Here is a 13,473-nt window from a genome sequence, read left to right on the forward strand (position 1 = left end):
TGTGATTTAAATTGTATTTATTTTTTTACTCTCTATCAACAGAAACGAAGGCAGAGCTGGAGCAGCTGATGACGGACATAAAGAAGTTTGCGAACAAAGTGCGCTCCAAGTTAAAAAGTATGTTGCAAACACACTTCCCTCTCTACGCTAAATAATGTTGCCGCCTTTGGCCAGATTCTCTTAAACTAAACCAGGGCCTCGTTTCCTAGTTACTTCAGCATTAGGATGATTGTACCAGATGCATTGTTCTTTACTAGCCAACTTTTTAAGTGTTACCCAAACAAGCAAGTAGAGAGAACGTTCATTGGCTAAGTGCGTCGTCAGACCATGTGTCGCTACTGATTGGATTGAAAGAAAAGCAGCGCTGCCCTCGGCTCAGCTTTCTCCATTCAAATCTTACCTTAATATTATATTTCACAATACTGACAATGGATCTACTAAGCTGTATGGATTTTTTAAAAGAAAGTCATACCAAGGATCATTTTGCCATTTGATTTTTTTTTTTTAATGATTTGATGAAAAAAAGAGTTTGGCCTTACTGCTATTAGCCCATACAAATGCATTGAATAACAGATTCACTACATGGAACAACAGATGCCCCCCCCCAAAAAAAAAAAATCTAAAGGAAGTGTGTTCTGAAATGTCTGTCCTGTATCTGAGAGATAAGAAAGATGAGGAAACATGTTTATTTTTGTTTTTACATGTATTTAGCCCATTATTTTTGGCACTATACAGTCTAAGCTGGGTGTTTCGACTAAACCTATATGGAATTGTTTTAATAAGGTCATATCAAGGATAATTTTGCCATTTGATTTAGAATTTTAAGAAGTATTTTTGAAGTATAAAAAAAAAATGTTTTGGGCCTTACTGCTATTAGGCCATACAATAGCATTTGAATAACAAATTCACTACTAGAAACAGATAGTCCTGCCCCCAAAAATCTAAAGGAAATTTGTTCTGAAGTGTCTGTCCAATATCTGGGAGATATAAGATCAGGAACCATTTAAAAAGAAAAGTGTGTTTAACACCTTATTTATTTTTTTTTACCCTCGATCGGACCACCAGTTAGCCTATCCATAGTTACATAATGAAAGGTGTGAACCTATAATAGGCTGTTTGTTTCCCTGGTTGAGTTGATGAGCTGATTTGGGCCATCAGTTGATTGACAGATGTAGGCGTACTGTACAACGATAAACTTTCTTCCACTGTGGATGCTCGTTTACATTTTCTAGTTAGGCTATGTATAATTTGTTAATATACATACTGGACGAAAATATAAACGCAACATGTAGAGTGTTGGTCCCCCATGTTTCATGAGCTGAAATAAAATGTCCCAGAAATGTTTCTCAAATTTTGTGCGCACATTTGTTTTCATCACTGTTAGTGAGTATTTTCCCTTTGCCAAGATAATTCATCCACCTGACAGGTGTGACATATCAAGAATCTGATTAAACATCATGATCATTACATAGATGCACCTGGTCCTGGGACAATAAAAGGCCAATTTAAAATGTGCTGTTTTGTCACAATACAATTCCTCAAGTTTTGAGGGAGTGTGCAATTGACATGCTGACTGCAGAAATGTCCACCAGAGCTGTTGCCAGAGAATTTGTTCATTTCTCTACCATAAGCCACCTCCAACGTTGTTTTAGAGAATTTGGCAGTACGTCCAACCGGCCTCACAACCACAGACCACGTGTGACCACACCAGCCCAGGACCTCCACTTCCGGCTTCTGTACCTACGGGATAGTCTGAGACCAGCCACCCGGATAGCTGATGAAACTGAGGAATGTATTTCTGTCTGTAATAAAACCCTTTTGTGGTGGAAAAACTCATTCTGATTGGCTGGACCTGGCTCCCCAGTGGGTGGGCCTGGCTCCCAAGTGGGTGGGCCTTTGCCCTCCCAAGTAGGTGGGCCTTTGCCCTCCCATGGCTGTGCCTCTGCCGAGTCATGTGAAATCCATAGATTGGGGCCTAATTTTATTTATTTAAATTGACTGATTTCCTTATATGAACTGTAACTCAGTAAAATCGTTGAAATTGTTGCATTTTGCATTTATATTTTTTTGTATAGTTCTGGTCTTTGGTGTGGATTGAAAGCCTGTATTGTGTGTATCTTTTTAATATTTTATTTCTTAAAGCTGTCAAGATGTTTTATGTATTTGAGCCTATCCAAAGACGTTCTGGTTGAGCTTAGACAATTTACACATCAAAGAAAATTATCAGACGATTAATTTTACTTCTTGAAAACATTGAAATAAATGCAATTGATTTGATTTGAATTAATTTGTGGGCCTAATGTAGACTTAGACTGGTCACGATTTGTCCCAGTGCTGGGCATGAACTCGGAGCACTCTGCTTAGACCAGTGACCTACGGCAGTTCACAATGCTCTAGCAAGCACTAAGAATACTATGAAGACTGATGATACATAGACGTGTCGTTACATAGCCCTAACCGTAACCACTCTGAATTAATGCCTAAACTCTTAACCTTTTAAGTTGTTCCTGTTTTAAGCTTGTAACCATTAATGTGTCAAAAATAGACGTTGGAAGAGAGAGGCCCAACTCAGCGGAAAATCTGACTCCCTCCAGCAGATGGTGTTTAAAAAATAAAATAAAATGTTCACCCACCAGGCAAGGTGTTTTTGTTTGGAGGTCAATGAGAGAGTATCGAATTTCGTCAACAACAAAAAATGAATGGACTATGTCTCCCATTGTTAGGGCTAAGAGACATGTATCTTGTCAGAATAGCCATAATCTTTGCCGTTCATCCATGAGTCAAAGGGCAGTGTGCCGGATTCGAACCCATTCCTACTCTGGCATATGTGTGTCGGGTCAGTGGCTGTAACTGCTGGACCAAACAGGTATTGAGTATGCCTATTGCTTGTCTTCAACATTTAATAAAACAATTGATCTAAAACAACAGATTTTCCTTAATGAAAAATACATCTACCCCCTACAAATATGTAAATGTTTTATAATCCACATAAGAATTCACAAGAGATGTGCTGAAGCCTGCATTTAGCCTATGTAAAGTACAATGTACATTAGGTACGGTACTGCATTTTATATACAAACACCACTTCCAGCTGCCCACTGGCGGCGATTCTAAATATTTATTCATATATTAAAATCATCCTGCTGCAAGATTATTTTACTCCTGCGACGAAAGGGGTCAAATGAAGCTCTAACAATGCATTTTGGCTGCTCTATGAGTGGCCTGGATCACTCGTAGATGTGCATGGGTTTCAAGAGCCACGTTACTAACAAAGGCTCTGGGAAACACCTTGGCTACTAATGATCCATCGTAAGAAGGTTCTAACGATGATCTTAACGCTACGAAGGCTCTGGGGGAAACGAGGCCCAGGTTCTTCATTAATTAGACCTTCTGAATAAATGCTATACCAGTAGTAGATAGTAGATGAATTCTCCTTCATTAGGTTCTTCATTAATTAGACCTTCTGAATAAATGCTATACCAGTAGTAGATAGTAGATGAATTCTCCTTCTTGCTCTGTTCCCTACAGGCATTGAACAGTCCATAGAGCATGAGGAGGCTTTAAGCAGGTCGTCTGCAGATCTGAGGATACGTAAGACACAGGTGGGTTATGCTATATATAGCAGGGACTTTCAAATCTGAGTCTGGAGTTTTCAGGATTGGAGTTGCCATCCCTGCTGTACTGTGTAACTCTAGTCTAGTGAATTGTGGAAAACTCATCCTGCATCATTCCCTACCAGCATTCCACGTTGTCTCGGAAGTTTGTGGAGGTGATGTCAGAGTATAATGCCACGCAGTCGGACTACCGGGAACGCTGCAAGGGCCGCATCCAAAGACAACTGGAGATTAGTGAGTGTGCTCTCTCTCTCTCTGTGTGTGTGTGTGTGTGTGTGTGTGTGTGTGTGCCTGATATTCTCTTTTCGGGAATTGTGATACGATGTTAGCATTACAGAGTACATAGTTACACACCGAATAAATGGGTTGATTTGGTTTTATTTCCCCCGTCCAACATTTTGTCTATTTTTACCCCTTTTTTTCTCCCCAATTTTGTGGTATCCAATTGTTTTAGTAGCTACTATCTTTGTCTCATCGCTACAACTCCCATACGGGTGTGGCCGGTTACGACAGAGCCTGGGCGCGAACCCAGAGTCTCTAGTGGCACAGCTGGCGCTGCAGTACAGCACCCTTAACCACTGCGACACCCGGGAGGCTTATTTTATGCATTCTTAATAGTGGCTGGGATTCCTAATGCTTGGTTGAGGTGTAGATGTGTATGCTAATTTTATTAGCATATATTTATGTAGAATGCATCTGTTCACATGCATGATTCAAGGCTGTGTTTCATGAGTAATGGAAGACGGGTAGATCATATAAACTTTAGGGCTGTGTAGTCAACTTTGATCAGGACAACCCATTGGTGACCCGTGTGTGTGTGTGTTTTGCAAATGTGCGTGTGTTTCACAGGAGGTTGGTGGAACCTTAATTGGGGAGGATGGGATCGTGGCAATGACTAGAGCAGAATCGGTGGAATGGTATAATATACATCAAACACATGGTTTGATGCCATTCCATTTGCTCTGTTTCAGCCATTATTTTGAGCTGTCCTCTCCTCAGCAGCCTCTACTGTTGTGGTTTGCATAATGAGGGCTTTGAGAATCGCCTCATGTATTAAGACGCTCTTTAAATTGTTTCATCTGGTAGAACCTTGTTGTTTCCGGAAAAGGTGTGTGAGAGTGTGCGAGAGTGACTGGGAAATCAAGCCAATGTTTGAGATATTGATCCGGTTAATTTAAAAAGCCATCATGGGAATAGCAGTAAACAAGGTGAGGGCACCGACGTCATTTTAATATCCTTTTTTAAATTAATTTCTCCACTCACTCATGCAGTTTAGACTGCATTTAATAAACCTTGAAGCGATCATCGAAACAGTTTTCCGGTTTTCTCTGGCTGGAGGTGTGTGTGTCGCACTGTAATTTCAGCTCCAGATGACGGTAGTGAGGAGATAACACCCTTAGGGGTTTATTGAGCAGAATATAATATAAACACTGAAGTCACTCAAGCTGGAAGCAAATGATGTGAGGCAGAATGGGGAAAGATTGACTCTGAAGTGATTAGAGATGTAGAGACAAGCTCCTCTTGGGTTCTCCAACAAGTTTCACTATTGGAGAAGTGTGGGGATACCAAAATAGCTTCTTGTGGTTAGATGATTCTTCTTTTTCTTGGTCCTTCATCTAAAACTCTTACATTAGCATCATGTTGTTATGGCTTATGCTTTTTGCCACCGTACATGAATGTGTGTTGATATTTACAACTTCAAATGAATCCAACTGTCAACATGGGTTTGTTAATTTGTCTCAAGAAGTCATGCAATTGCTAGCCTGTGTTTCAAGCCTGCTCCTGGAAAAAGCATGACATTTTAATTCAGTTTAATTGACCGTTTCAAACAAGGAATATGTAGATGGGTATCAAAGGGACTCCCCCCTCAAAGGTTGAGGTTGATTAAACAGGCATGTGAGCCAGCTTCTGTGACTTCCCTGTCTAAATCCCCAGCCTTCCACAAGGTGTGTGTGTGTGTGTGTGTGTGTGTGTGTGTGTGTGTGTGTGTGTGTGTGTGTGTGTGTGTGTGTGTGTGTGTTTTCATGGCTCCCAGGTGAGCTGCAGGTGTGTTGCAGCCAGGAAGTGCTAGCAGCGCTAAGTCAATATTGAACCAGGCGGAGCATCACACACAACAGAAATCCTGCAGCTGAACCTCCACACATATACACACACACACTGCACAGCCATAAAGCATTATGCATAGCTATAGAGTGTTAAACACAGTCGTAAAGCATTGTAGGCCTACACTTCTCACAGGTCTCTTTCCAAAAATTGAGAGAGACGTCCTGGTCAAATAATAATTTAATACTGTTAAGAATCGAAAGGAGCGTTATCAACAACCGTAAGACATCATACCAAGCCATAGATTGTTGTACAGTCATAGTGTTTATGCATAGTCTACAGGGGTATACACTTTGTTGATACCCGCAAATACAAAATTCTCTATGGCTGTCAAATTGACCGTTGCTCTATTTGGATCGTCACTACCACATTGTCTGCTCTCCAGTGTCATGTGAGGCAGTGTGGGAATCTACCATTTACCTGTGAGTGGGAGGCTGACTAGGCTAGGGGATGAGATGAGGAGGTGGTGTTGATAGCCCTGGGTCCCCGCAGAGTGGAGAGAGAGAGAATGAGGGGGTGGAACAAGGGTTAGCCTTGGTGAACCGATCCATAGTGGAAGTGTGTGCACACACTCATTAACAAATGTACACAAATGTGTATTTACACACACACACACACACACATATATACTGTACATACACACTCACACCTCAATCACAACAAAAAAATGCAAAAATTGTTGTCTAAGCGTGGGTACGCACTGGCCGTGTCCTGATTGGGCGCTGGGTTGCCACGCCGATGTTACCTTTGTCCTCTCCAATCCCGAATAAGTCAATCATGACACTCACTCCTCTCAATGCCAATTAGTGAAAGGGCACACTCATTAATTTAGCTGGACCAAGATGTTATGCCATGCAGATTAACATGTTGAAAAATATATAATACTGTCACTACCTGCTACCTCTAACCAACCAAGATTTCTAAATTGACAAATGTGAGAGTTATTCAGCTTCTCTTGAAGGAGTGCCTGCACACAGCCCTGAGCCCAAATAGGGAGAGGAAAGAGACAGGGACTGTTACTGGGTACGGCTGAGGTTGGATGGATTTAGAAGTGGGAGGACAGAAGGACACTTGGAGGGAGGCAGAGGTCTGTTTTCAGGGTGTTATATCTATATGTGTGTATGTGTGCTTGCACAAGTGTGTCTACATGTGTCTTTGTACGTATGTGTGTAGCCATCACATGTTGTAGCCTTTTTTTTTGTCACAAGCTGCCATGCTAAATCCTCACAGGGTCGGTCACTAAGGTTACAGACTTGAAATATCAGTTTCCCCCTGGATGGAAGAGTGGATTAGGCCCTCCTATTGCCAACTGCTGTCACAAAATAGCCCCAACACATCTCTGTGTTTTGCTAGCAGGCACTTTTCTTTGGAAAGCTGTAGAAAGATCCCTTGAAGCAATGTTGCGTGTGCATGCTTTATTTCCAATAGTAATGGTGTTAAAAATCTGTAATTCAACCATGATGGAACTCTACAACAGGTTTCTATGGATTCTTGTTTGGATGAATTCAATCACTAAGACACATTTACTGAGTGAAACAAAAAAAGTCCATACTGTATTAATCAAATATGGTCTGTGTAATTCATTTGGGCGGTAGCCTAGAGATTAGAGAGGTGGACCAGTTCAAGCCCTGGGCCGGACTAAACACAAAAATGGGAATGCAACTGAACTGGCAGCTAGAAGGCTACTGGTCTCTAATGACCATCTCCAGTTGTTGCCCTTGAGCAAGGCACTTATTAACTGCACACAATTACTATCCATCCAGGGGCACTGCACCGCTGCTGACCCTGTGCCTCGCAACATGTGTGTGTGTGTATATGGGGGTGTTAGGAAGGGCAGAAGACCAATATCAGTTTTAACCAATGGCCAATAAAGTTGTATTCTATTCTGTAGGATTATATAGGGTGTCCAATCAAAATCTTTTGACCAATGGGTAAATATGTTTTGTACATAATCCTCTAAGAAAGCCATTGGTCCAAACCTCATGTCTCTATCATAATCTGTTCACAATTTATTGGAGTTTTTATCCATGTAGGATGGTCAAAATTAGGGGTGAGTAAATCAATGGAGGCCAGAGAAGAACATTTGGGCCGGATTCACAAAACCTTCTTAATTAAGAAGAAATGTATTCTTAACTTGCCATGTTTTCCTTAACTATAGACTTAAGAAGAAAGTTAGGCAAAGTTGCTATATTCCTTAATACAGTTAATGGAAATGTTCTTAAGGGTTTTCCTAAGTTTCTTCCTAAGAAAAAGGTTAAGAAATGGGATTCTTGAAAATAATGCTTTAGGATTTCTTCTTGGAAATGTACTTAACTTTAGGACAGCTAAACCCTTGTCTTGAGACGAATGGATACTTTTGTAAACATGAAGGATTTATTGCACCACAGACACAGTTGCCTATCGGATATTTAAATACAGCAAGAAAACAAATTAAACATGCATTATCTAGCTAACTAGTAATTAACAATATATTACAATATTCTAGAAGTGTTAAATCGCTAGCGTAATCTCGTCAATTTGCAAAGAATAGCTTGGCTAATTTAGCTAATGTTAACGTCGTTAGCTATGTTGTTGGCTACGTCGGGACACGTTGGGAAACTAAGGTAGCTACCTAATTTACCGGTTGCGCAGTCCCTCTACCACCTCTCCTATCATGGACGACACCTTCTCCTCCAGCTGGTCCACATTAATGGTCTCTCAGTTCCCTTCTTCTTAGCAGCCGACTTGATGTCGGGCCACTTTTTTACGGCTTCACTGTCCATTGCCATACCCCCGAAGTCATAGACAGAGTCGGCCACTCTCGCCCATCCTGTCTTTTTGGTGTCTGCAGTGACCACGCAGTTATCAAGTCTCCCCAACAGCAACCTTTTCCTGGCTGATATTTCCTCCACCATCACTTCAAGCTCTTGTTTGCTGAAGTTTTTATTGCGCTTTCCTTGGTTATCCATTTTTGATTTTGATGTACAGTAGCTAACGTTAGTCTGGCTATAATGTGTGAAAAATGTTTTTTTTTTGTGTGTGTGTGTGTATAAGGGGTTCGCGAGCCAACTAAAATTGTTTTATTCTCGAGACATAAAGCAAAAAAATAATTATAAAAAAATTAAGTAAAAGTAAATATCAACACTTTATTATAGTGGGCCAAATCCTATCATCCCTGTTATACAGGCTTATTTATTAATTTCAAGCATGTCACTAATGTCAATGCCACATAAGAAGATAACACTCATGCCACATAAGAAGACATTTACGAACTATCTTATGAACTTCTTATTTTTTAGTCTTAAGCAGCTTCTTAAGTTTTTTCGTAAGTAATGTTTTGTGAATCCCGCCCCTGGTCGGGAATCGCCCCTGGAGGTGATCACTGAGAACTCAACGAGCTTGGTTTGAGCCACCGCATTTTATAGTAAATTCCATCCTCTCATTTACATGACACACAACAGATGTATGGAATGGGTCACAAGGTTAAGATTTGTATGAAAGATAATTATAATTCACAGCAAACGGTATCTGCTGTAAAAACAGTCCTCATTGTGTGTGAAAGCAGTCCTCATTGTGTAGAGACCAGTGTCTGGACCCCAACTCCATACTGCAGCCATCTCCCCCTGGTACCCCAGTACTGAAACATTAACTCATGCTCTGGAATGTGGTATCACCCAAAGACATGGTAAATCTTCCAGAGGCCCATCCTCAGTAGAACACACACAGATGAGCATTCTAACAACCATTTGATGCAGTAACAGCATTATAACATAATCTTGTAATTTCCACCATAATGTCAACGGACCACTGAGCGTACTGCAAGCTTTTTATTTCCAAAGCCTTTTACATTTAATTCAGCTGGTGTCATGCTAATTTAGCTATTTGTAACCCTTGGAAGACGACGACCACAAAATGTAAAATCCTCAAAAGTTTTGGCGAGAAAGTTGCACCGCTGTGTCAACAGAAGTCGGTGCTTATTATCGGATGTAATTAGGTTACAAAATCCAACTTTTGGGATATAATGTTAATTATAAACTGGATGGTTCGAACACTGAATGCTGATTGGCTGATAGCCGTGGTATAGCAAACCGTATACCATGGGTATGACAAAACATTTATTTTTACTGCTCTAATTACGTTGATAACCAGTTTATAATAGCAATAAGCCTCCTTGTGGGTTTGTGAAATATTGCCAATATACCACGGCTATGTGATATGTTCAGGTACTAAGACCAACCCTCAACTGTGGTATGTTGGCCATTTACCACATCCCCTTGTGCCTTATTGCTTAATGTTACAGTACATGACCAAAACTTTGTGGACACCCCTTCAAATTAGTGGATTCAGCTATTTCAGCCAAACCTGTTGCTGACAGGTGTATAAAATCGAGCACACAGCCATGCAATCGCCATAGACAAACATTGGCAGTAGAATGGCCCCTACTGAAGATCACACAAGCTCACAGAACGGAACTGGCGGGTACTGAAGCGTGTAGAGCGGCAAAATCATCTGTCCTCGGTTGCAACACTCACCACTGAGTTCGAAATTTTCTCTGAAAGCAACATCAGCACAATAACTGTTTGTCTGGAGCTTCATGAAATGGGTTTCCATGGCCAAGCAGCTGCACACAAGCATAAGATCACCATGCTCAATGCCAAGCAACGCCTGGAGTGGTGTAAAGTTTGCCGCCATTGGACTGTGGGGCAGTGGAATCGCGCTCTCTGGATTGATGAATCACGCTTCACCATCTGGCAGTCCGACGAACAAATCTGGGTTTGGTGGATGCCAGGAGAACCCTACCTACCCGAATGCATAGTGCCAACTAGAGGTCGACCGATTCATCAACGCCGATACCGGTGCCAATTATTGGAGGACCAAAAAAGGGCGATAGCGGTTAATCGGACGATTTTTAAAATGTATTTGTAATAATGACAATTACAACAATACTGAATTAACACTTATTTTAACTTAATATAATACATAAATAAAATCAATTTAGCCTCAAATAAATAATGAAACATGTTCAATTTGGTTTAAATAATGCAAAAACAAAGTGTTGGAGAAGAAAGTAAAAGTGCAATATGTGCCATGTAAGATGGCTAACGTTTAAGTTCCTTGCTCAGAACATGAGAACATATGAAAGCTGGTGGTTCCTTTTAATATGAGTCTTCAATATTCCCAGGTAAGAAGTTTTAGGTTGTAGTTATTATAGGAATTATAGGATGCTTTCTCTCTATACCATTTGTATTTCATATACCTTTGACTATTGGATGTTCTTATAGGCACTTTAGTATTGCCAGTGTAACAGTATAACTTCCATCCCTCTCCTCGCTCCTACCTCCTGAAATTGATGTGGAAGAACTTGACTGGCCTGCACAGAGCCCTGACCTCAAACCCACTAATGCTCTTGTGGCTGAATGTTCACATCTAGTTGAAAGCCTTCCCAGAAGAGTGGAGGCTGTTATAGCAGCAAAGGGGGGACCACATTCCCAGTGAGTCAGAAGTTTACATACACTCAATTCAATTAGTATTTGGTAGCATTGCCTTTAAATTGTTTCGGGTAGCCTTCCACAAGCTTCCTACAATAAGTTGGGTGAATTTTGGCCCATTCCTCCTAACAGAGCTGGTGTAACTGAGTCAGGTTTGTAGGCCTCCTTGCTCGCACGCGCATTTTCAGTTCTGCCCACAAATTTTCTATAGGATTGAGGTCAGTGCTTTCTGATGGCCACTCCAATACCTTGACTTTGTTGTCCTTAAGCCATTTTTTCACAACTTTGGAAGTATGCTTGGGGTCATTGTCCATTTGGAAGATCCATTTGCGACCAAGCTTTAACATGATTTTCCTGCCTCATGAGGCCATCTATTTTATGAAGTGCACCAGTCCCTCCTGCAGCGAAGCATCCCCACAACATGATGCTGCCACCCCCATGCTTCACAGTTGGGATGGTGTTCTTCAGCTTGCAAGCCTCTCCCTTTTTCCTCCAAACATAACGATGGTCATGATGGCCAAACAATTCTATTTTTGTTTCATCAGACCAGAGGACGTTTCTCAAAAAAGTACGATCTTTGTCCCCATGTGCAGTTGCAAAACGTAGTTGGGCTTTTTTTATGGAGGTTTTGGAGCAGTGGCTTCACACCAAAGTACATTCATCTCTAGGAGATGCGTCTCCTTCCTGAGCGGTATGACGGCTGCGTGGTCCCATGGTGTTTATACTTGTGTACTATTGTTTGAACAGATGAACGTGGTACCTTCAGGCATTTGGAAATTTCACCCAAGGATGAACCAGACTTGTGGAGGTCTAAAACAATTATTCTGAGGTCTCATGGCTGATTTCTTTTGATTGTCCCATGATGTCAAGCAACGAGGCACTGAGTTTGAATGTAGGCCTTGAAATACATCCACAGGTACACCTCCAATTGACTCAAATGATGTCAATTAGCCTATCAGAAGCTTCTCAAGCCAGACACAGGCACAGTCAACTGTAAACTTCTGACCCACTGGAATTGTGATACAGTGAATTATAAGTGAAATAATCTGTCTGTAAACAATTGTTGGAAAAATTACTTGTGTCAAGCACAAAGTAGATGTCCTAACTGACTTGCCAAAACTATAGTTTGTTAACAAGAAATTTGTGGAGTGGTTAAAAAAACGAGTTTTAATGACTCCAACCTAAGTGTATGTAAACTTCAGACTTCAACTGTATGTTAGAGAAATACCCCACTGAATGATTCAGAACAAAGTTGTCTTGGTAAAATGTATTTTATAACATAAGGAAGTGAACTGTCATCACCAAAGCGCTCTGTGGGTGGGTACCCTAGAAAATGATCTATGCAGTTATGATTTCATATATGCTTTTATGAATGCTTAGCAAATGTTATAATGCATTTTTATGTGTGTAATAGGAGGCATCAAAAACTCATTACACCCAGGTGGTTCATAGAAACTATTACAGTACCTTGCAAAAGTATTCACCCCCCTTGGTGTTTTTCCTATTTTGTTGCATTAACAACCTGTAATTTAAATAGATTTTTATTTGGATTCCATGTAATGGGCATACACAAAATAGTCCAAATTGGTGAAGTGAAATGAAAAAAATACGTGTTTCAAAAAATTCTAAAAAATTCTAAACGGAAAAGTGGTGTGTGGATATGTGTTCACCCCCTTTGCTATGAAGCCCCTAAATAAGATCTGGTGCAACCAATTACCTTCAGAAGTCACATAGATTGCGCAGAGGTGGACTTTATTTAATTAAGTGTCACATGATCTGCCATATGATCTCCGTATATATACACCTGTTCTGAAAGGTCTGCAACAACACTAAGCAAGGGGCACCACCAAGCAAGCGGCACCATGAAGATCAAGCAGCTCTCCAAACAGGGACAGAGTTGTGGAGAAGTACAGATCAGGTTTGGGTTATAAAAAAATATCAAACTTTGAACATCCCACGGAGCACCATTAAATCCATTATAAAAAAAATTGAAAGAATATGGCACCACAACAAACCTGCCAAGAGAGGGCCACCCACCAAAACTCACGGACCAGGCAAGGAGAGCATTAATCAGAGAGGCAATAAAGAAATCAAATATAACCCTGAAGGAGCTGCAAAGCTCCACAGCAGAGATTGGACTATCTGTCCATAGGACCACTTTAAGCTGTATACTCCACATAGCTGGGCTTTACGGAAGAGTGGCTAGAAATAAAGCCATTGCTTAAAGAAAAAAAACAAGCAAACATGGTTGGTGTTCGCCAAAAGGCATGTGAGAGACTCCCCAAACA

The 13,473-nt window shown here is 40.9% G+C and overlaps 1 protein-coding gene across 3 annotated transcripts in view; it reads left to right on the plus strand.

The window, feature by feature from the left end:
* LOC112257921 (syntaxin-1A) overlaps positions 1-13,473 on the plus strand; it is a 32,977-nt gene that overhangs the window by 15,653 nt on the left and 3,851 nt on the right. For all 3 annotated transcript variants that reach the window (XM_042326859.1, XM_042326861.1, XM_042326860.1), the window contains exons 4-6: positions 43-117; positions 3,529-3,602; positions 3,740-3,848. In XM_042326859.1, the coding sequence (XP_042182793.1) occupies positions 43-117; positions 3,529-3,602; positions 3,740-3,848 (258 nt within the window). The remainder of the gene's footprint in view (positions 1-42; positions 118-3,528; positions 3,603-3,739; positions 3,849-13,473) is intronic.

The sequence above is a fragment of the Oncorhynchus tshawytscha genome, linkage group LG09 (genome assembly GCF_018296145.1).
Source record: "Oncorhynchus tshawytscha isolate Ot180627B linkage group LG09, Otsh_v2.0, whole genome shotgun sequence".
Classification (NCBI taxonomy): domain Eukaryota; kingdom Metazoa; phylum Chordata; class Actinopteri; order Salmoniformes; family Salmonidae; genus Oncorhynchus; species Oncorhynchus tshawytscha.